The sequence below is a fragment of the Aquarana catesbeiana genome, linkage group LG01, assembly GCF_042186555.1.
Source record: "Aquarana catesbeiana isolate 2022-GZ linkage group LG01, ASM4218655v1, whole genome shotgun sequence".
NCBI lineage: Eukaryota > Metazoa > Chordata > Amphibia > Anura > Ranidae > Aquarana > Aquarana catesbeiana.
The window spans coordinates 182,853,935-182,878,096 of NC_133324.1; the positions used below are offsets into that span (position 1 = coordinate 182,853,935).

At 40.3% G+C, this 24,162-nt stretch overlaps 1 protein-coding gene across 11 annotated transcripts in view; it reads left to right on the forward strand.

Moving 5' to 3' along the window:
* Window positions 1–24,162, forward strand: part of FER (FER tyrosine kinase) — a 460,890-nt gene that overhangs the window by 428,529 nt on the left and 8,199 nt on the right. For 10 of the 11 annotated variants that reach the window (XM_073624589.1, XM_073624593.1, XM_073624588.1 and 7 more), the window contains one exon: window positions 19,983–20,105. In XM_073624589.1, the coding sequence (XP_073480690.1) occupies window positions 19,983–20,105 (123 nt within the window). Of the gene's footprint in view, window positions 1–19,982; window positions 20,106–21,460; window positions 22,678–24,162 lie in introns of those variants that run through there. The other variant, XM_073624598.1, reaches the window with a different exon arrangement.

The window sequence follows — 24,162 nt, forward strand, 5'->3', positions numbered from 1 at the left end:
CTTGCTGTGAGTGACAGGTGATTTACATATCTCATGCACTAGCCTAAGACATGCATTATTTTTTAATTCCCACCCCCACTCCTTTCTTCAGCAGCTTTGCAAGGATTGGCTGTTCCACACCTCAGCATGATTTGGCATGCTGAAGTCATGTGGTTACTTTCCTGTCTTTTTACTGGATGTTAGAGATCATAGCAGAATTTCAGTGTAAGAAATATACACAGGAGAAAATGCATATTGACAAGGGGAGTATAGAGGTGGGCGGGGAGTCTACTGACATCACGACTCCACCCACCGAGCTCCAGACAACAGACCCACCCACAGAATCTGCAGTTTTTCGGATCTCATAACAGACAGAGGGGAGACATTTGACAGGTAAAGATACATGCAGGAGGCATGTATATCCTTATAGATAACCCCTATGGCAGTAGTTTAGAAAGGATGACATTGGGTTTACATCTACTTTAAGGAGAATGGAATAACTTCTAGAGGTCATACCCTTTTTATCTCTTGCCAGGAGAACATTCTGAACTATGGGATGATCAGTAAGATGTAGTCTAGAACACCGGGATCATGAATTATGATTGTGTCTCAGCTGTAAGTATCAATAAAACTGGTTTCGAGGTAGGGCAAACTCCACTTCAGAAAGATTTAAGGGTCAGGTCGGTATAAGCCTGATACATATATTTTATTCCTGCTCCCTCCCAATCCCAAAAACCCTCTATTTTAAGTACTTCTCTATAGTTAGAATTACATCATAGGGGAGTATGAGATAAGGAGCCCTGTATGCCTAGTGTAGTTTTAACATAGGGCCATAGTGTCCTTAATAAAACAATTGTTGGAGCCATACATTCTAGGTGCATAAACCCTACCTCCAAATAAAAAAGACAGGGTTATCTGAATTTTGGGAAAGAAGATGATTACAGATAGGGTCCAAAAGGTCAGAGTAGCCCCACTCTCCAATCTACTGTAACTGGAATGCAAGATAATAAGCCCTAGATTGGGGAACAGCTTGTCCACCCTGGTCTTTTCTAAGTTGCAAGGTCATTAAGCTAATGCTGGATATTTTTTTGTGCCATATCAACTCTCTAAATTGGGAATCTATGCGAATAAACCATTTACGAGTTATGCAGATGGGGGGAGTTATTAAATATATAGAGCAATTGAGGAGCCCATCTTGATGACGTTGACCCTCCCAACCACCGTCAATGGCAGTTTGCATCAGATAACACATTTGGTATGAAATGTATTTATCAGTGGAAGTAGGTTTATTTCTATATATTGAGTAGGGTGAGGGGTGACCTGAATACCCAAATAATGAAAAGAGACTATTTGCACTGACCTTGCACATTCAGGTAAGGGGGTAGCCAGGTCATCTAATTGCAGAAGGACTGATTTATTCTATTTAATTGAATAACCAAAAGCCTCAACGAGGGTCATAACAGCCTGCATAGTTCTCCGTGTATCTCCCAAGTATAACAGTGTATCATCAGCATAAAGTGAAATATCAACCTGTGTACCTCTTATGTCGGTCGACTGACGTGTGTGAGCTGCCAGGTATTCTAAAGCAAGAGCGAACAACGGGTGACAATGAACACCTCTGTCTAGTGCCCCTGTGGAGCACAAAGGGCTCCGACAGTTTTCCATTTAGCCTAATCCTAGAAGAGTGACGTGCATAGAGTATCTGGACCCACCTGATGAAATGTTTGCCTAAACCTAAGCGCTCCAGAACAGTCCACAGATAAGGCCACTCGACACTGTCGAGGGCCTTAGCTGTGTCTAAGGAGAAGATAGCTCGATTGCCAGGGTTATCAGCAGGTAATTGTAAATGAGCTAAAGATCTAGTAGGGATGAATCCTGACTGATCCTTATGAATCAGTTTATGAATAACCTTTGTTACCTAGATGCAAGTGTCCTTGCTAGAATCTTGACATCTGCCGTAAAGAGTGACATAGATCTATAGGAATCAGGTAGGAGAGAGTCTTTCCCAGGTTTTAGAAGCACCACGATCACTGCTTCTTTCATAGACATGGGCAAAACCCCTATGTGAAAAGCATCATTATAAACGTTTAAGAGAAACAGGTATAAGCTTGTCAGCATAACGCTTATAGACCTCGGATGGAAGGCCATATCTGCCCCAGGAGATTTCCCGTTATGAGATTGCGCCAAAGCCAATAAAAGTTCCTCCTCTGGCAAAGGGGCATTCAGCTGGCAAGCATCCAAGGCCAGTAAGTGAGGCAGTGTACACCCATCTAGGAAACTGCTAATTTCCAAGTCAGAAGGTTGCACTTCATCCCATGTAGTGCCCAATTCTGCAGTACCCAAGTTCTTCTAAAAAAAAAAACCATTGAGCATATCCGGTACAACAGGGACAGCCAGAAGGGGTTTAGCTTCCAAGTAGCACGTTTAGAGAAATTAGGTACTAACAACGCAACCCAAACAGGGAATGATCAGAAATATTTCTGCCCTCATAATTAGAAGAACCCAATAGCCGAAGTAACGCAGCATTGTCGAGACCCAAGTCTATTCTAGATAACTCTTCATAAGTAGCAGACAGGAAAACATTTTAGTAGCAGGGTGACATATCCTCCACAAGTAGATGAGCAAAAGGAGTAGGACCCCCACCCATATAAGGTAAGTGTGAGGGAGTATAGAATTTATCCCACTCTGGGTCTAAGTAATTATTAAAGTCTCCAACTGCCAAAAGTGGGGTGTTCAGAAAAAGTACCATGAAGCTCTCCACATGCCTGAGGATCTCAGATGAGAAAGGTGGAGGAATATTAACACCTGTAATTATGCATGTCAACCCATGTATGGTACACAATAACAACACATAGAGACCCTCAGAGTCAATGACCGCATGAGTACAATTTAGTCCCTTGGCGAATGAGAATACTCACGCCTTTAGAGTAAGAGGAATGAGTAGAGACGCACTGGCGAGAGGAAAAACAAGGTTTTGACGTAGGAGATAAATGTGTCTCTTGAAGACAAATGATAGAGGCATCTAATCGTTTCACAGTTCTAAATACAGCTAGCTTCTTAACCAGGCTATTAAGTCCCCTAACATTTCAGGACAGTACTTCTAGTAGAAAGATGAAACAGGAATACATCACTGCAAAGTCCATCCTCAGTCTGATTATATCTGTACTTCGTATATCAAGAATAGAGAAGTTGCGGCCTGCAACCTCCCACTAGATGCATCTTTAGTATGGATTGTACGATTGTGTCTTTCTGTCTGTGTATCAATACACATAATCTTATCTTAATCCAGTTATTAACCAATTTTGTTTCATTGTCATTGATTTTCTTTATGTATGTAGCTTGCAGATGCTGTTTATTTTAACGAACTTCTGTTCTTTTTTTATTTTAATCCGTATTGCAAGGCTACAGTTTGGTATTATGTTTACTTGTGCTTCCATCAATTTTTTGCAAGAACTCAGAAACCAAACTGTCACCACATCATGACAGGAACACCTGTCATTGGAAATCCTCTAGATAATTGATTTCCCCTTGTACAGCTGCTAACAAGCTGCCACCATGTCATCTGACAATGGCTAGCAAGCCAACCTAAAATGTGTTTAATTATCATCTTTTCTTCTGTCGTTAGGGAAGAATGTCATCTTTGTCATGCTATCTACTGTATTTTACTTTCTGTAGTTGGTGGCAGTTACATGTAGTTCCACTAGTGTCCTGTATCTGATTCTTTATGTAGAAAATGACTAAATCTTCAGACAGATAACATTGTCTTTACATCTGTCGATTCTGTCTACCTAATTTGATTGTAACGAGTGCCCATTTTGTAATGGTGATGTAATCTGGTAGATGTAGAAGCTAAGGACCTACACAAAGAAAAACAATAATATCAAGGTCTAAATATATAAGTGCTAAATATACACCCTTACACCTCTACATTAGTAATTGAATAATGACCTATTGCTTTGTTAGCAAACCATAGATCCATTCAGATCCGCTATGTTGGAGGATGCAGGGCAAAGGTGCAAATTTTCTTTTTGGTTATGCAATGTATAACATTTACAGTATCTCACAAAAGTGAGTACACCCCTCACATTTTTGGAAATACTTTATTATATCTTTTCATGTGACAACACTGAAGAAATTACACTTTGCTACAATGTAAAGTAGTGAGTGTACAGCTTGTATAACAGTGTAAATCCGCTGTACCCTCAAAATAACTCAACACACAGCCATTAATGTTTAAACCGCTGGCAACAAAAGTGAGTACACCCCTAAGTGAAGTGTCCAAATTGGGCCCAATTAGCCATTTTCCCTCCCCGGTGTCATGTGACTCATTAGTGTTACAAGGTCTCAGGTTTGAATGGGGAGCAGGTGTGTTAAATTTGGTGTTATCGCTCTCACTCTCTCATACTGGTCACTGGAAGTTCAACATGGCACCTCATGGCAAAGAATTGTTGCTCTACATAAAGATGGCCTAGGCTATAAGAAGATTGCCAAGACCCTGAAACTGAGCTGCAGCATGGTGGCCAAGACCATACAGGGGTTTTACAGGACAGGATCCACTCAGAACAGACCTCGCCATGGTTGACCAAAGAAATTGAATGCACATGCTCAGCGTCATATCCAGAGGTTGTCTTTGGGAAATAGACTTATGAGTGCTGCCAGAATTGCTACAGAGGTTGAAGGGGTGGGGCAGCCTGTCAGTGCTCAGACCATATACTGCACACTGCATCAGATTGGTCTGCATGGCTGTCGTCCCAGAAGGAAACCTCTTCTAAAGATGATGCCCAAGAAAGCCTGCAGTTTTCTGAAGACATGCAGATTAAGGACATGGATTACTGGAACCATGTCCTGTGGTATTATGAGACTAAGATAAACTTATTTGGTTCAGATGGTGTCATGCATGTGGAGCGGCAACCAGGTGAGGAGTACAAAGACAAGCATGGTGGTGGGAGTGTCATGGTCTGGGGCTGCATGAGTGCTGCCGGCACTGGGGAGCTACAGTTCATTGAGGGAACCATGAATGCCAACATGTACTGTAACATACTGAAGCAGAGCAATTATCCCCTCCCTTCGGAGACTTGGCAGCAGGGCAGTATTCCAACATAATAATGACCCCAAACACACCCCCAAGATGACCACTTCCTTGCTGAAGAAGCTGAGGGTAAAGGTGATGGACTGGCCAAGCATGTCTCCAGATCTAAACCCTATTGAGCATCTGTGGGGCATCCTCAAATGGAAAGTGGAGGAGCGCTAGGTCTCTAACATCCACCAGCTCTGTGATGTCATCGTGGAGGAGTAGAAGATGACTCCATTGGCAACCTGTGAAGCTCTGGTGAACTCCATGCCCAAGAGGGTTAAAGCAGTGCTGGAAAATAATGGTGGCCACACAAAATATTGACTCTTTGGGTCAAATTTGGAAATTTTCACTCAGGGGTGTACTCACTTTTGTTGCCAGCGGTTTAGACATTAATGGCTGTGTTATTTTGAGAGAACAGCAAATTTACACTGTTATGCAAGCTGTACACTCACTATTTTACATTGTAGCAATGTCATTTCTTCAGTGTTGTCACATGAAAAGATATAAAATATTTACAAAAATGTGAGGGGTGTACTCACTTTTGTGAGATACTGTATATTTACTGAACGGATAAAGAGAAAATATTTCCCAGTGCATCATTACATTGTGCATGAGTGATTCGAAGGGAATTGTTTTCAAATCCTTTGTGCTTAATACTAAAAAAAAAGTTATTCGGTAGAGGTTTGCATGACTTTTACATGTGCTAGTAATCACCATTTAACATCTATATGTATGTAAAAGAGTAGTGGGCTTTTTTTTTTTACAAATCATACTTACCTAGGTGGATGCAGCCTTGGTCCCCCGCTGGCTCTAAGACCAAGAGCTGAGTGATCAAGCACCGCTGATCGCTCAGTTCTCAGGGCTCCATGAGCAGAGAACTGCTTACTGTCATTCACCGGCTCTCTGCTCTGTTGGCTGTACTTCTCCTTCTTATTAAAGCAGTATTAAACCCAAGATAAAAAATGTAATATATTGCAGCTTACCGATCATTTTATGTGATGCATTCGTTTTCCCCTGGAGATTTGGCCAGTAACACACCTCCTGTATTAGAGTGGCCCCAGTCTAGATGAAAAGAGACAGAGGCAGATTTGGACAGCAACATTTTCATTCTGGGGGGGTGAGAAGTGTTTGATGTACTAGCAGATTTAAATACAGTAATGAACTGAAGCTAAACTTCAGCTAATACTTTATAATCAGTTACAGCTAACTGTTTTATTTGCTTTTGGGATAAATATTTTATATAATAAAAAAAGCTGATCGTTGTAAGCACCCCTGTCAGTGTTACATGGTCCTTCTCCACTGTCAAAGAAACATACTAACTGGCTGGATCACCAGATAAAAATAGACAAAAGAACTTTTAAAAAGGTTAAGAAAACATCTAAGAATTGGTAAGCTGCAATTTAATAAATGTTTGCTTTTGGGTTTAATACTGCTTTAATTCAACACATTTTCTTTTATATTCCTAATGTTTTATTTTGTTTGTGCTCACTAATACCAATTTTTGAGAATTTATTAGTAAACGTATCATTTTGACATGTATCAATGGACGTGCAGACTCATAATCATTTTTAATTCTTTATAATATGTATTTGCTAGGGTCTTTAGTGAAATGTAATATCTCGTGTGTGTTTTTTATTGTTGCATTTGAAAATGAAGAAAACATGGTTTAGGTGTCAGAGGAAAAAATTGGAGCCAGCACATAACAGTGAAAGGGGTTACTTCAGTCTTAAACATTTTGGTTGATACTTATAGCTTTTGTCATATTTTGTGAACGCTATATTTATTCTCACTTCTCTGGTTATAGCAGTTTGGGATTTTTAAATACAAGAATGGCTTGGCCTTTACAGTTTCTCTTAACTGCTGCTGTCACTCATCTCTGTGTTCAGTCTTGCCCTTAGCCACAACTTCAAACTCTGCTCCACTTGTCAAAGCAGTGCTTAGCAAGTATTAACCTGTCCCTGTATTCACCAGTGACCTTTCTGTTGTAAAATATCTTCACATTTATTCTTTGGGGGGAAAAAAAATTTCATTATAAAGAATAAATTAAAACTTTCTTCAAACATAGGACTTAGAGGCCAATCAATTTTAAGGATTCTTTTGCAGTGCATTAATGCATGCGTCGACACTCATTGTGGCATGCTTTATTGCATTAAAGGAGTCCATTCTTTATGCTAATAAACTACAACAGATGAAAGAGCATGTATGTCTCTTTTTAACAAATCCGTTGTGTGTTCTGCTTCACAGTACAGTGCATTGGGGTGGCATTACAATGTACTGTACATAGAGTAGATGTCATGTATTGGGCAACGCTTGTAAACGTGTGTTTTAGTGCATGTTGCCCCAAGTGCCAATGGACCCTGAAAGTTTTCTTCATCCTCTAATCAAGGTGTAACCTTACTGGACAATTTTCAAATGAGAAAAAGAGTGACTTGCAAGGAATAATTGGTGTATATACAAAATCAACCTAGTTCAGTTTAGTTTCTGTTCCGTTTATTAAAATGCCTTCTGTTTTCAAATTCTTACTTAAAGCAGAACTCCGGGATTTTCAAAAAATCCCCCTTTAGTACACCCCCCACACAAAACACTAATCGGTTATCACATTTGTGAAATTTCTTACCGTTTAAGAGATATGACTGATTTCATTTTCAGGAAGTCAGCTCTATGATTCAAAAACAGAGCTTATTGCACAGGGGTCCTGTGCGTCTTTGGCTCCGTTTTCCGGTCCGAATTCAGGCAAAAATTTGCACCTGATTCATCCTTGAAATGGAGAACAGGGATGCACCGCACCGGACCCTTGCTGTGAGCCGCATCCGTTCTAAGTGTGAACCCAGCCTTCAAGAGAAGTATTAAAAAAAAACAAAACCCTTCATACTCACCTAGTTGAATCGATGCTGCAGCTGTCCCCCACTGGCTCTACACTGAGAACTGAGATCAAAGACTGCTGATCGCTTGGTTCTCAGTCTTCACTGAACAGAGAACGATGACTGTCAGTTACCGGCTCTCTGCTCTGTCCCTCTAGTGCTCACTGGAGTGCCAGACAGTGGAGGGGGGCGGGAGCCAAGTTGCACAGGCTCTCAGAGGCGCTCTGAGAGGCTAAGCCAGCTGCAGATCCTGACATTATTGTAAGAATTCCTTCAGAACCTGGACCTGCTCTGTGATGTAAGCTGACAGTGGGACACTCCTGTGATCCATAGGAGAAGTGTGGCCAAAAGAGCTTTGACCATATTTCTCTTTTAACTGCTTCGGGACCGTTCATTGCAGTAGGGCAGCCCAACTGCGCAAAACAACATACCTGTACGTCGTTTCCCCTTCTGGGGCACGCGCGAAGCTGGTGACCACTTCCACTGTGATTGGACACAACGAGAGCCAATCAGCAGGTTCGACAGCCCAGATGGCTGCTATGTAAACAAGGCGGACCATCATTCTCCCACAGGGAAAGAGAGAGATCTTGTGTTCCTGCTAATCAGGAACACAAGATCTCTCTTCCTCCAGTCAGTTCATCCCCCACAGTTAGAAATCACTCCCTAGGACACACTTAACCTTTTGCTCGCCCCTGTTGTTAACCCCTTTCCTGCCAGTGTCATTTATTAGATATGTACATATTGGCCTAAATTGATGAAGAAATTAGTTTTTTTACATTTTTTTTATTGTATGTGTTTTATAGCAGAAAATAAAAAATTGTATTTATTTATTTTTTTCAAAATGTTGGTCTTTTTTTGTTGATCGCTCAATAAAAAGAAAAAAAAAACGCAGCGGTGATCAAATACCACCAAAAGAAACCTCAATTTGTTGGGGGAAAAGGAAATCAATTTTGTTTGGTTACAGTGTCGCACGACCGCGCAATTGTCATTTACAGCAATACAGTGCCGTTTCACAAAAAATGGCCTGGTCATTAAGGGGATGAAATCTTCCGGGGCTGAAGTGGTTAAAGCGGTAGTAAACTTTTAGGGGAAAAAATGTCCTCCTGCAAGGTAATATAATGTATTAAAAAATAAATGGAAGACCCCAGATTATAGGTGGTCTAAAACCGTTTTCTGTATAATGCAGCCTCTTACCAATTGCGTAAGCCTTGGGTGGATGATTCCTGAAACCGTTTTAGACCACCTTTAATCTGGGGTCTACTTAATTGGTAAGAGGCTGCATGTGGTGGTGGTGGTGAAGTCTGTTGACGTAATTTGCCTTTTTTTTTACATGTGGAGGATACACAGTTTGTAATTGTGTAACGCTCTTGAATTCACAAGTTTAAGTTTTGCATTTGGACTTTATTTAATTTATGTTTGTAGTGGTTGAGGAACACACAGAATTGTATTGTATTTGTACTGTCTGCCCTAATGTAAGGCACTGCGCAAACTGTCGGCGCTATATAAATCCTGTATAATAATACTATATATATTGTCATTTCTATTGCATCATTGAAATAGTGGTAAGATCCACTGTGTTATACAGCAGGATTGACCTTGTTTAGGGCATTATAGCAATAGCGGCAACAGCCACATTTATATTTCATCTTGCTTAAAAAAAATCTTAAAGGCACAGTGCAACATTTATTTTTTATTTCATTCACTTATGCACTTGTATTAGGTGTTTTTGAGTACAGCTGGGGAAAGTACTTATTTCAGATTTAATTGGTTTATAAGCACTTGGCACAGTTTTTTTATTGTTTTAATATCGTAATGTGCTTTGCATATTAGCACATTATGTAAGACTTGCTAAAATAAATATTGAGATTGAAATAACTTCTAAACTAATTAATATCGAGGGTGGTTACGGATTCCCTCTATTTATTCCATATATGTATTAATTTGTCTATTCCTATAGTTAGCTAGTCTATTAAAACTCTGATAGTTACTGTTGATAAGCACAATGATATAAGGTTAGCTACGAAAACAAACACACTGCTTAGTAAAACAACGTCTTATTTATTTCCCAAGAAAATAGGAAAATGCTAACATGAAAACTGAAGAAAAAGCATATTACAATAGAACATCAAATATACGTATCGCAAGTCTGTCCTCTAGATATTGTCCCTCAGCTGGGCTCAAAATGATGGTAACAGAGAGAGCCATGAGACTCCACCAGGGCCACCAGGCACGAGCCAAGAGCAAAAAGGGGGCGATTTCCCCTCCGTGTGCACTTTTTACACATTCATTTAGGCCCACTCGTAACCACCCCCACTAGCCTGTGCAATGAGATATTGCCAAAGGTAGTCCTTTTAATATATTATATTACTGTCCATCCTGTATTGGCCACTAGGGGCAGCATTGTCCATGTATCATGTCTATGTTCTCTGGGTCAATACAGTACCCATTGATCCTTTGATCTTTGTAGCAGGACATTCATCAATCATCTTGTCAGCTATGGTCCTTTTGAAGCTTGCTTGCAGAGGGCTAATCAAGCATTTCCATGTTATCCATGTGAGCCAAGCTTTTGTTCAGCCTTGATGGAGGCCTGATCTCTGAATATTCTGATATGCGACAAAGCTTTGATGTGCAACTTGTTGCATTCCAACATGGTTTAATCAACCAGAAAGAAACTCCAGAACTATGATATTAAACTATGTTGCCTTCCAACACTTGCCTTTAAATGAAATCCTCCAGCGGCATGCTGTCACAGCTGAAAGGGCTTCCATCTTCACCCAGTCTTCAGGCTGCAGAAACACTGAATGTCTCTTAAACCGTGCACCATTAGGATATATTCCTTGTACCTACAGGTACGCTTTATTCTAAGCTTACCTATAGGTGCAAGTGCCCAAGCGGTGTTAACTACTTTCTTAAAGTGGAATTTTAGTCAGAAAATGAAGTCTTGCTAGATCACTTCAGGCTAGCCCTTATGCAGGTATATCTGTGAAAACATTAAAAATAAGTGCTATGCTGTTTAAAATTCAATAATACACTGTCTCACCCTCTGCACATGCTCAGTTGTTATTTTTAGGCTTTTTTAGACACCGCCGATCTGCTGACAACCTTAAAGCAGAATTAAACCCTCCAATCCTTTACAGCCAAGAATTTTTTTTTTCTTTTTCTAGAGTTCAACTTTAATATTTTCTTCTCCGTAAGTTAATACAGCTGCTATGAAGGTCCTTGAGCAGGTACTTTATGTTTTAGGTTGACAACACTTTGCCTCCATTTTCCATATGGAGAGTATAAGCATTAGTTCTGATGCACATTGCATGGTTATGTCCTAATTTGGATGCCATTAGAAAGTAGGGATGCACCGAAATTTCGGCCACCGAAACATATCTGCCGAAAATGGCCTTTTTGGCAAAATGCCGAAAGAGAATTCTTGCCGATAATGGCGCCGAAAATCGCGCATGCGCAGTAGCGGTGGGTGGTGTGCACGTTCCTCGCGGTTAAGACGCCGCACTCGTAAGCACGTTCCCTGCTGAGACGCTGGCACCTTCCCCGCGGACGCTCCTCGTGCTTGAGAGACGCTGCTGGGACCCGAGAGACGCTGCTGGGGCCCGAGAGACGGCTTCATAGAGGGCTGCACATAGCATACTCAAGTACATGAGTGGGCACTGTCCCTCCTGCATGGCTACCATTACTACTATTCGCCGGTGAGCATTTTGCCTTATTTAAACTGACAGAAACAATTCAACTAGTAGTATTGTTTTATTTTATGATAGTACTGAAACTGAAATGATGATCTTTCTGTCTATAGCAGTCAAACAACATGTATTACTTACTACTTGGCCTTTGTTAAACAACAAGCCAGTTGCATGCAATACTAGTATTTAAAATTTCTCTCTGTCTGCACTGTAGTAGATCTGACTTGTAACAAAAAGATTTTATATAATTGAACTGATTAAATATGATTTGAAATGGATTGGAATGGATTGAAATTGCATGCTATTTCTTTTTTGAGCTATTCTGTAGCTATAAAATGTATGCGCTTGTGGTTGTCATTGAGTATAGTTATACTACACATGACAGCAAGCGCATGAATTTTTTAAACATGACATGACAGTATGCAATAAATATAACCTAGTTATTTAGTATAACTATAATACTAGTATACTACGCTGACAAAGTGTCAAATTCAATGACAACAAGCACAAGTTTATAGTATACTACAGAATAGCTCAAAAAAATAAAATAGCATGCAATTGCAAACTGCAAGTTCCATTTCAAATCAAATTTAATCAGTTCAATTATCTTTTTGTTACAAGTCAGATGTACTGCAGTGCAGACATAACTACCTTCCATGGCAAGAGCTGCACCGTAAAAAAAAAAAAAAAAATTGGTTATTTATTTTTTAAAGCTGCCTTCTGGGGTTTAGCTTTTAAATTGATTTCGTCCTTTTTTTCCCCCCTCAGATTTCATTCCCACGATAAAAAATCATTCTATGCTATTATTCTGCGCTACCAGCAAAGGTGGACCATGTCTGCAGTGTGGATATATTGTACCGTTTCTGATAAAGACCCCAAATTCTGTAGTCTTTGCTCAGCAGAAATTTCAAGAGGGGATACAGTGCCAAGGCATTTTTCAACAGGTTTGACACACCACCTGAAAACACGTCATCCAGTTCAGCATGCAGATTATAAGAAAACAGCGCCACTTTCAAAAACTGCCTCGGGCTCAACACCATCTGTGGCCACAGTCTTTGAAAAGGTTAAAAAAGTTACAAGTAACAGTCCCAAAGCTTGTGCCATTACAGATAAAATTATGAAATTTATTGCATTAGACGACCGGCCATTCTCTGTTGTGGTGGACGTTGGATCCCGTAGGCTCATGCAACATATTGAGCCGCGTTACTCACTACCAAGCAGATGCTACTTTTCAGATACCTATCTACCTGAATTGTTTTGCAGTGTTAGAAAACACGTTCATGAGATCATGACATCATAGCAATCAGTTTTACTACCGACATTTGGAGTTCAGACGTCAGTCCAACGAGCATGCTTAGCCTGACAGCGCAGTGGATAGATGGATGACAAATTTCAATTGCAAAACATCCTACTTAACACACGTGAGTTTGTTGGATCACATACTGCAGCAGCAATATCTGATGCTTTAAAAACCATGCTTTACACTTGGCACATTGAGAAGTCTAAAGTGCATTTGATTGTCCGAGATAATGCGCGGAACATGGCAAAGGCAATGGAGGACAGTGAACTTCAAAGCATACCGTGCATGGCACACACGCTACATTTGGCTGTGAATGAAGGATTGCTGAGTCAGCGCACCATATCTGATATCGTATCAAAAGGAAGAAAAATTGTGGGTCACTTTAAGCATTCTCCGCTTGCTTATTCCAGATTACAAGCTTTGCAGATGCAGTTTGGAATGGCACCGAAACGACTGCAGCAAGATGTAGCCACTCGTTGGAACAGCACCTACTATATGCTACAAAATCTTTTTGAACAAAAGCGTGTTTTAGCTGCATACATTGCAGATTTTGAGCTGCCAGCAACACTGAGTGCACATCAGTGGATGTTAGTTGAAAATAGTTTGTCTCTTCTATCTCCATTTAACAGTTAACAAAAGAAATAAGCTCAGCTAATGCTTCCATTGCTGAAGTTATCCCCTTGATTGCTGCACTGAAGCGTCTGCTTGGAAAAGAGGTAGAAACAGACCATGGCGTAAAAACGGCTAAAACCACTCTACTGGAGGCCGTTACCAACCAGTTACAAGACACAGAGTCCAACCCACTGTACTGCATTGCAACAGTTCTAGATCCTCGATTTAAAGAGCATTACTTTAATGTGGAGAAAAAGCAGCGTGCACGGGAAATGATACTGGCACAAATGGAGGTGGTGGAAGCATCTAGTGAAGGAGTTTCGAGGTGTCGCACAGAGGAAAGTGAGAAAGGGTCGCATACAAGTGAAGAGGAACACACTCCCTCCATATCTGATATGTTTAAAGAAATTTTACACGAATGCACCCCAATCCATAGCGGTGCCACAACAAGTGCAGCTACCCAACAGCTGGACATTTATTTAGCTGAACAGCCTATTGCCAGAAGCGACAATCCCTTTGAGTCCTGGCGCATCAACAAAGAAAGTTTTCCCTTGCTTGCACAGATTGCATGCAGATATTTATCTGCCCCAAGCACCAGTACAGAGAGTGAGAGACTATTCAGTCTAGCATCTCATATTCTTGATGAGAAGAGAAACCGTCTCTCCCGTGAGAAAGCTGAACAGCTTTTGTTCTTAAAGCGAAATCTGCCACTTTTACTGAAATAGATTTAAAAATCCGTAGCATAGACCAATTCATTTACCATGTTTAACATAGTAAATAAATTGGTCTTGGACAATTGGAACATACAACATAGTATGACTAACTAGCTAGTATGTTCCAATTGTCTAGTTGTGCCATTTGTTGGTTGTTCATTGTACTTCAGTTTTTTGCACTTCAATTTAAGAGACAACTCCAGCTTTTGAACTACTGTACCATAGTTTGTTGCTGTTGAGCTAATCTATGTCTCTCCCTAAGCTGTCAGCCCGCTGCATGTGCAAATGCAAAACTGTATGTTTTGTATCTGTGGCTGTCTACATACTACAGTACTATACCGCACTGTGTTCCGGGTATGGGCGGTGACTTCCATAAACACAGACTAGTCTACATTGCTTGCTGTGATTGGCTGAGCATCGCTGCTGTAGACTAGTCTGTGTTCCACTTCCAGTATGTCTCTGCCCATACCTGGGGCCGGAACACAGTGCGGTCTACTGTATTGACTAGTATGTATCTAACCCGCAGCTACATACATACACTTTTATATGGCACATCCAGCCACTGACACCTCAGGGAGAGAACTTGGGGGAAAAAACTACTAGTTCTCATTTATGTTGAAAGAAAATAATGAAATAAAAATGTTATTATAGCATAGCACTGTACTATGTTATATTTACAGAAACTGTGAAACAGAATAACGGCCTTCTGCCATATTTCTGTTATGGTTAGTTGAGAGAGTTGTTTAAAGTACTATTTACTTATACATAGTTTGTTCTGTTGTTGGGCCAAACTATGTCATTGTCTCTCCCTAAGCTGTCAGCCCGCTCCATGTGCAAAACGGTATGTTCTGTATCTGTGGCTGTCTACATACTACAGTACCGCACTGTGTTCCGGGTATGGGCGGTGACTTCCATAAACACAGACTAGTCTACATTGCTTGCTGTGATTGACTGAGCACCGTTGCTGTAGACTAGTCTGTGTTCCAGGATGTCTCTGCCCATACCCGGGGCCGGAACACAGTGCGGTCTACTGTATGACTATGTATGTAACCCGCAGCTACATACATACACTTATCGCACATCCAGCCGCTGACACCTTAGGGACAGAGAACTGAATTACTAGTTCTGATGTAATATGGAAATGAATAAAATATTAAAAAGTCAGTCTTTGGCATTTTTATGTTATTATATTAATATTAATTACTATTATTAATATTATTATTTATTTTATTTTTTTATGCCTGTTTTATTTGGTATGGTGGTGCAATGTGCATTGACTGCTGTCTTATTTTATTTTTATCTTCTGTGTCCACTGTCCAATTTTATGTGGGTTACTTTTTATTAAAGTACTTTTTGACATTACTGGATTGTAGTATTCTTTTCTTCATAAAATGAATGATTAAGTTGAATATAAATAATATAACGAATGCGTAATATGTAACTCTGAATATGTAACACAGTTTTGTATATCCGATAATTTTTTTGGGTAATATATATACCTATTTCGATATCGGTTTCGGGATCAAGGAAGATTTATTTTCGTTATCGGTTTCGGGATCAAGGAAGATTTATTTTCGTTATCGGTTTCGGCACCAAAAAACCCATTCGGTGCATCCCTATTAGAAAGCCTTCCATGGCCGGCCTTTTTCACGTGCAAGTGATCGGCCCTGTATGCAGTCTGCAGATGACAGATTACATGTGAGTGGGTGTTATTGGCCACGAGACCTAATCTGTGCAGTTTTCAATGGGGCTGCCTATTCACAGGTAATTGTGGGAACCCTGTTGGAGTTCTTGCATATAATCTGTGGCAGAGTGCATTTGCAAGTGTGAATGCACCCTAAGACCCCTTTCACAATGGGGCGGTTTTCAGGCGCTTTAGCGCTGGAAATAGCCTCTGCTAAGCGCCTGAAAACCGCCTCCCATTCATTCAAGTGTGACTTTTCACACTGGGGCGGTGCGCTTGCGGGACGTTCCGAAAAGGCCTGCAAGCAGCATCTTTGGGTCAGGGTTGGGAGCACTGTATTTAGCGCATCCTAAAACGCCCTGCCCTTTGGAATGAATGGGCAGCGCTTCCAAAGCGCCTGAAAAGCGCTTCTGGAAGCACCGCAACACGTGAGTTTTTAACCCCTTCTTTGGGGTTAAAAGCAGCCGAAAAGCACTGCTTAAACAGCAGTAAAGCGTTGCTAAAACCGGCAGCGCAGCCACAACCCCAGCGTGAAAGGGGTCTTCGTCTGCTTGCAAATGTTTGCTTTGCTTGGGAATCCTATTTATCCTTTGTTCTTTCAATGCTCTCAAATTTAAAAAATAAAGTTTGTTCAAAGGCTCAAGTTTTTTTACCTTCATGCATTGTATGCATGAAGGTAAAAAAACCTTCTGTGTGCAGCCCCCCTAATAATTACCTAAGCCCCATCTCGATCCAGTGAAGTGCATGAAAGCAGTGGCTCTCCCTGGTCTCTTCTTCCTCATTGGCTCCTGCTACTGTCAATCATAGCCAGTGAGACAATGAGGACGGAGTGTGGCCGTGCATTGCTCGGTGTGTCAATTGACACAGAGTAGCGGCTTGGAGCTCCTATAGTAAGCTGCTTACTATGGGGGCACTAGGCAGGAGGGGGGAATGGCCAGGAGCTTTCAGTGGGGGACCCAAGAAAAGGTGGAACAGGGCTGCTTTGTGCAAAACTATTGCACAGAGCAAGTACGTATAACATGTTTGTTGTTTAAAAAAAAAAAAAATCTACTTTAATATCACTTTAAGAATAATTAAACACTGGCAGTGCAGTTGAAAATCCTGTTTATGTGCATGTCATTCATTTTTTCAGTAAACATTTCTGTACTCACTATTGTTAAAGTTCTCTGCCTCCCTTTTTCTGCTTTGAGAAACTTAATTGTATATAACTTATATATCAAAGAAATTACTTCAGTGGAAAGCGTTAAATTACAGCTTGCCAAAGTTTGAAGTAAGTGGGAAAGCAGACAAGTAAATGAATGTTACCTCCAACTGCACATTAAATGGGCTTAATTATGGGCTATTAAACTTGAAAACTAATTGGGCACAGCTGGAAAGGATATTTGAAGTGTGCACTAAATCCTCTGACATCAAGTAAGTGAACATGTTTTTGCTGCAACTCCTGCATGTAATGTAAGGTGCAAAATGAGCTTATTGGTGCACTAAAATTGAAGAATTCTTATTTGAAAACTCGTTTGTTTTCCTTTTGTAGTTCTTTTTTTTGTGTGTGTGATAATCTGGCTACAGATGCATAATTGATATGCCTAGTACAGTTGCCTTGTGGGGTTTTCCTTGCATTTATTGTAACTGCATTCTCTTACAGTTATATATTTTTTTAGGCAATACTAAACCCAAAAATTTAATTCTATTGCAGCTTACCAATCCTTTGATGTGGGTGGCTGCATTTGTTTTCTTTTTTAGGCTTTTCCCTGTTGTCACCTGGTGATCTGGCCAGTAATGCACCTCCTGTATTACAGTGACCCCCACTCTGGATGAAGGCTCATTTGGACAGCAGCATTGTCAGTCTGGGGGAAAGGGAGTGTTAAATGTACTTTACTTGCAGATTTAAAAACACTAACAAATTGAAGCTTAACTCCAGCTAATACTTTATAAGCAGTTACATCAAACCGGTTTTCTTTTTTTGAGGGCGTGGGGGATAATGGTTTTACATAAAGAAATACAAGCTGATCATTGTAAGTACCCCTGCTGTGTTTAATGGTTTGTTTCGTCCTTGTAACTGATACATCTGCAGGAGAGCTGATTCTTTTGAAAAACAACAAACTGACTAGCTGGATCACCAGATGAAATTAGAAAAAAAAAATAAAAACAAAAACAAAAGCAGCCATCACATCTAAGGCTGACCCTACATTACAATTATTTTGTAGGATTTTCCTTTAGATTTACAAAAACCATATAATTTGAGGTCAAACCTAAACACTTTCAATCTGTATGCAAACAGGTGGGCCCTTGCACTACACAATTGAAGGTAAATCTAAAGGAAATTGAAGAAAATTGTATAATATATGGGCAGCTTAAGAATTAGTAAACTGCAATATCGTAATTGTTTTGTTTTTGGATTTAATCCTGCTTTATATATGTAAAGCCATCCAACTTTTTAATTTTTTGTTTTACAAAGCAAGACCTATTCTTTCTTTTAGTGAGGATGTATGAAACCAGCCTATGAGACATTTATAGGGACTAGCTTCTGAAACTTGTCATTTTGCTTTTTGGCTGTAGAAATGCTATGCATATCACGTGGCCTAGACTTTAGAGCAGTGTTTCTCAACTCCAGTCCTCAAGGCGCCCCAACAGGTCATATCTTCAGGCTTTCCATTATTTTGCATAGGTGATTTAATCAGTTTCACTGCCTTAGTAAGTACCACATCCTTTTCATATGAGGGAAATCCTGAAAACATGACCTGTTGGGGCTCCTTGAGGACTGGAGTTGAGAAACACTGCTTTTGGCCTCTTTCACACTGACGATCCGTTCAGGTCCGCCTGTCAGTTTTCTTGGCGGACCTGAACGGACCCTCCATAGATCTCTATGGAGCGTTGGATGTCAGTGGTGACATGTCCGCTGACATCCGACCCGCTCCGATCCGTAAAAGTGTAACGAAGGAAAAACCTACTTTTCCATCCGTGATCGGGTGACGACGGACTCTACGGTCCGATCCCCCATAGGGGAGAGTGGCGCTCTGACAGGTCATCTGCCTGCTCAGCGGGGATCGGCGGAGCGATCACCCGCTGAGCAGAGCGGGCTCTGTACACAGACACGTCTGTGTGAAGGAGCCCTTAGAGTTAAGAGTTATGTAAACCCAACATTTCAAATTCCTGACATGTGCCTGCTGTACCGTGTACTTGAAGATAAAGTATCCTGTTCTCTTTGTATAGTTTCTTTCAGTCCCTCTGCTTTCCCATTAAGTGGGAGAGCCCAGTGTGGTCCGTTCTCTAGCTATGCTGGGAGCTCAGCCTGCTCTCCAATGATCAGACTGGTCCTGACCCCCCCCCCCCCCCCACTTTACCTGGGATGTTTAGTCTCCTCCTCTAGCTCCTATGCAGCTGAAAACAGAGGAAATGTGATCACAGGAAAAAAAATATTTATAATGCTTTTTTATATATCTATACACAATGTTTTTCATTTACAAGGCAAGGATGTGCAATCACTTTAATTATATATAAATATATATATATATATATATATATTCTTTAGTATCACTTTAAAGTGTATCTAAACCCAAGATCAAACCGTTACAGCATTGCAGCTTATCAGTGCTTAATTGCGGTGACTGCATTTGTTTTCTATTTTTTTTTACATGTTCTTTCCTATATTTTAACCTGGGGAGCCTGTCATCAACTCACTTCCGTCCTAGGGTGACAGCTGAGCAGAGTGTGAGTGTGTGTTTAGGACTACATAACACCTCTCTCTCTCTTCTCTGTAATAGGTTGGGGTATTTTGTAGACCAGAGAGCAGGGAACAATGCTAACTGACAACAGTACACAGGCAGGTTCTACAGGAGATTGTCAGCTCACAAGGCTGGATAAACTGCTTTTTTTTTTGCATTTGTCGAACGATATAATAAAATTATTTTAGCAATATAGTTAACAGAATAAAGTGGAATTTAATGTTCGAGAAATACATGCACTTTAAAGGTTAAAAAAGTATGTCGTTTTGAGATTTTGAAGATTAATGTCAATTTGATATACAGAGCAGTTCATTGTCAGAGAAATTCATTTTCTTTTTTTTTCTCCATCAGGGCGATACAGTTCAGAGAGTGATGTTTGGAGTTTTGGCATTCTTCTCTGGGAAACCTTCAGTCTGGGAGTGTGTCCTTATCCAGGAATGACCAATCAACAAGCACGGGAACAAGTAGAAAAAGGTTAAGTACAGTGTTTAATATTAACTTTTACTGTTTCTAACCCAAACAGTTTTTTGCAGATAATGAGTACTGAACTCACTAGAACCCGCTTGCTTATTCTAGTTCAATAACTCAGGAAGCATTTAAGCCAGAAACAACCAGGCAGCTGGAAATTAATAATGAGGCAGTATACCTCTCAGTTGTACTATTAGAGTGTATCTAAATCCAAAAACAAAACTGTAATATATTGCAACTTACCAGGCCTAGATGTGTTTTACATTCATTTTCTTGTTTTTCTTTTTATAGGCTTTTATTTCCTTTTTCTCCCCTAGGATAACAATGTTCACTATAGGCTGCTTGCTGCTGATTTGAACTACAGAATACCTCCCAGTTTATAATTTCCATTATGCTGGGGGGGGGGGGGGGGGGGTTGGGGGGGGCACGGCAGCATAAGATTGCGGAGAAGGATGTGAATATTTGGGAACAAGGACACATTTCCTGTAGAATCAACTGGTATTTTTCTGTACTTGCACAAAGTGTACTTAGCCTTAAAAATTAAAGCTTACGTAATCGCTACATCTAACTGGTAAACTACAATAAATTCTGTGTTTGTTCTTGGATTTAGATATATATTAAAGTGAACCTGTGCCCAAATCATGCATAATAAAGTATTTACATATTATTAACAAGCCTTAAAAGCTAATTTTATCTTTGTTTCCATAATCCAGTGGTGGTTGTATAACTTGATATGGGGAGCTTCAAGTGTGCCCCCTGACATCACCAAAGGGCTTCAAGTAATATTTAGTAAATGCATTGCAACAGAAAGGTGTCTGCAATCATACAAAGGGATAGTCAAAGTCTACAGATATGCTACAAAAATACTGCAGATATGCTATAGGAGTTGTTGGAGACTGGGGATATGCTTCAGAAGACAGTCATAGACTGTAGGTACATTACATGAGACTACTAGAGATTACTGCTATTACAGTAAAAGGCTTCCACTTTTATGCTCCCTACAGACCCCTAAATTAACTTGTGCAACGTTTAATATTTATTTTCATAAGATCAATCATAAAAGATCAAAGTAAAAGAAAACCTAGAAAGAGAAAATGGATAGAATAGAAGAAGGTATACAAAGATGGTGCCAAAGAAACAAACCAATTTACCAGTGGAAGATAGTCTAAATAATATCTTTCCTTCACTGACTTGGGTAATCACAAAACACTATCATCTGCTAGGGCTCCATGGGTTAACACAGTAAGAGTCAAAAGGACATAGATTGGGCACCAGGGCTTTAAGAATTGTAGAGCAATACGTTTTAAAATTTTACAACACAACCATTAAAGTCTTTGCTTTTTTTTTTTCTATGCGAGCAGAGCTTGGTGCCTGTCAGCCTTCTAAAGTAAGCCACCAGCAACGGTTTCTAAGCTGTAAGACACTGACTCAAACCCAACTTTAGTCTCTGATGTGATCTTTGAGCATGAATAACTTCATTCTCAACACAACACAGATCCTCCCTGAATCAGGACGTCGCTCCAAACTGGATAAAGAGCAAGGAGGAACCAAGAGGCCTACAGCAACGCCAAAGCAGTTGCAGGAAATTTATGACAGAGGGGTCATTGTGTGCATGTGACAGCAATATCCCAAATTCTCCACAAATGTGGCTTGTATTGGAGGGTTACTAGAAAAAAGCCACTGCTCAAGAAAGGCCACATGCATTTACCACTGAGCTTTGCCAAAACGCACCTTGAAGATTCTGGGGCCACATGGAAAAAGGTGTTATGGTCAGATGAGACTAAAATGTAGCTATTTGGCCTCGACACCATATTATAAGTCTAACGGAAATCCAATACAGCTCACCATCCAAATAACACCATTCCTACAGTAGAGCATGGAGGTGGTAATATCCTTACATGGGGGGTGTTTTCCTGCAGCAGGGACTGAAGCACTTGGCAGGATATAAGGAAAAATGGATGGGGCAAACCTGCTGCCCACTGCCAGAAAGTTGTCAATGGAAAGCTGGTTTACCTTCCAACATGACAATGACCCAAAGTACACAGCAAAAATGACCGCACAGCGATTGAAGGAGAAAAAGGTGAATGGCCTAGTCAGAGTCCAGGCTTAAACCCCATTGAAAATCTGTGGAATGACTTAAGGACTGCAATCCACAAACAGTCACCGTCAGACTAAATGAACTTGAGCAGTTCTGCAATGAAGAGTGGGCAAATATTGCAAACTTAGCAGAGACATATCCCCACAGACTAAAGGCTGTAATTAAAGCAAACGTGGTTCAACAAAATATTGACACAAGGGGGTGATCCTTTTTCCAACTCCGTGATTCTTTTTTTTAATTTAATTTACATTTTTTTCTGACATGGTGTTATATCTTTCACTTGAATGTTATTAGTTGCACTAAGTAAATACAGCTGGATAATAACAAAACTGCACCCGTTTTTATTTCAGTCTGCAAAGCAACAAATGTGAAGTTGTGCTACTGCTTTTAAAAATGACAGTGTAAAGGGATCCTTAAAAATAATTATATTCAAGTTTGTATTCTTAACTCAAAGTACCTTCTATTGTTCTCAGCCGCCTCCAAATTTATTTTAAGTTAATTTTTTTATTTTTTGCTGCTGTGGTCCAGCTCCCTGTTAGAGGGTGGCTATGTTTGTTCTCCATGGTCTTATTGTATGTAGGAACATAGCTATCCTCTCTTGTTCCTGAGATGGACTATGGAATTTATAGGGTGCACAGTGCATGATCCATAACTAACATGCACTGCCTGTTCCAAATAAATGAAAGTGAGAGAGAAAAGGATACAGTGAGGAAACAAACACATGATGCAAATTTTATAAATCGAGTTGCAGTTCAGTAAGTAAAATAAGTGTTTGATCCTTTACCAACCAACAATAATTCTGGCTCCCACAGACTGACTACAGTATATGCTCATGTGATACACAGATTAGTCCTGTCAATTTAAGAAGGTGCTCCTAATGACAACTTGTTATGTGTAAAAAAGACACCGTCCACAAAATCTTCCATTCAAATCTCAACATCCTGGGCAAGACCAAAGACAAAGGATGCCAGGGACAAGATTGTTGACCTGCACAAGGTTGGAATGGGCTACAAGACCATCAGCAAGAAGCTTGGTGAGAAGGAGACAACTGTTGGAGTGATTATTCGCAAATAGAAGAAATACGAAATAACCATCAATCGCCCTCCGTGTGATACACACTTCATTTCTTTGTAAGTGGGCAAACTTACAAAATCTGCAGGGGATCAGATCATTTTTTTCCCCATTGCAGGGGCTGTTCTGTGGCTCATGGAGGACTTTTCAGTAAAAAGTTATTTAATGAAAACATGGTCATTAAATAGTTGATGTGTATTGATTATTTTTGTGAGAATAAGGCTGTTGTTTAGTGTCCCTTTAGGGACTCTCATTAATCTCCTGTAAGGAGTTCCCTATTTACTCTGCCCTATCAGTGATTGGTTGATTTCCCTAGTCGAGAGAGCGCATCATCATGGGTGGTGTTGAGCTGTACTTCCAGACCTAGAGAGGGGGTGGAAAGTCACATCCTCAGTCTCTCCTGAAAATGGCTGTGGATGAGACTGAGTCATGTATTTGTGATCTGGATTTTGCCAACCCTGTTGGCCTAGGCCAGTGATGGTGAACCTTGGCACCCCAGACGTTTTGGAACTACATTTCCCATGATGATCAACTACACTACAGAGTGCATGAACATCATGGGAAATGTAGTTCCAAAACTGGAAAATATGGGGTGCCAAGGTTTGCCATCACTGGCCTAGGGCGTTGTTAAGTATGTCCCCTCTGTGGAGTTAGAGAGAAAGAAGAGTCATTGACTGTCATTGAAGAATACACAGAAGTGTTCCTGTGGAAATTTATATCACAATGTGGGACCTGTACTTGAACTTTAAAATTGGGAGTCGCTAATGTTACAGAATAATGTTTTAGTAGAGAAAACTCAGAAATTGATTACTCACTGTGTGGACCTTGATATCTCTTTACACACCTGATCTAGAAAAAAATGCAAATTCTTTAGAAGGGGAAATGGGCTAACAC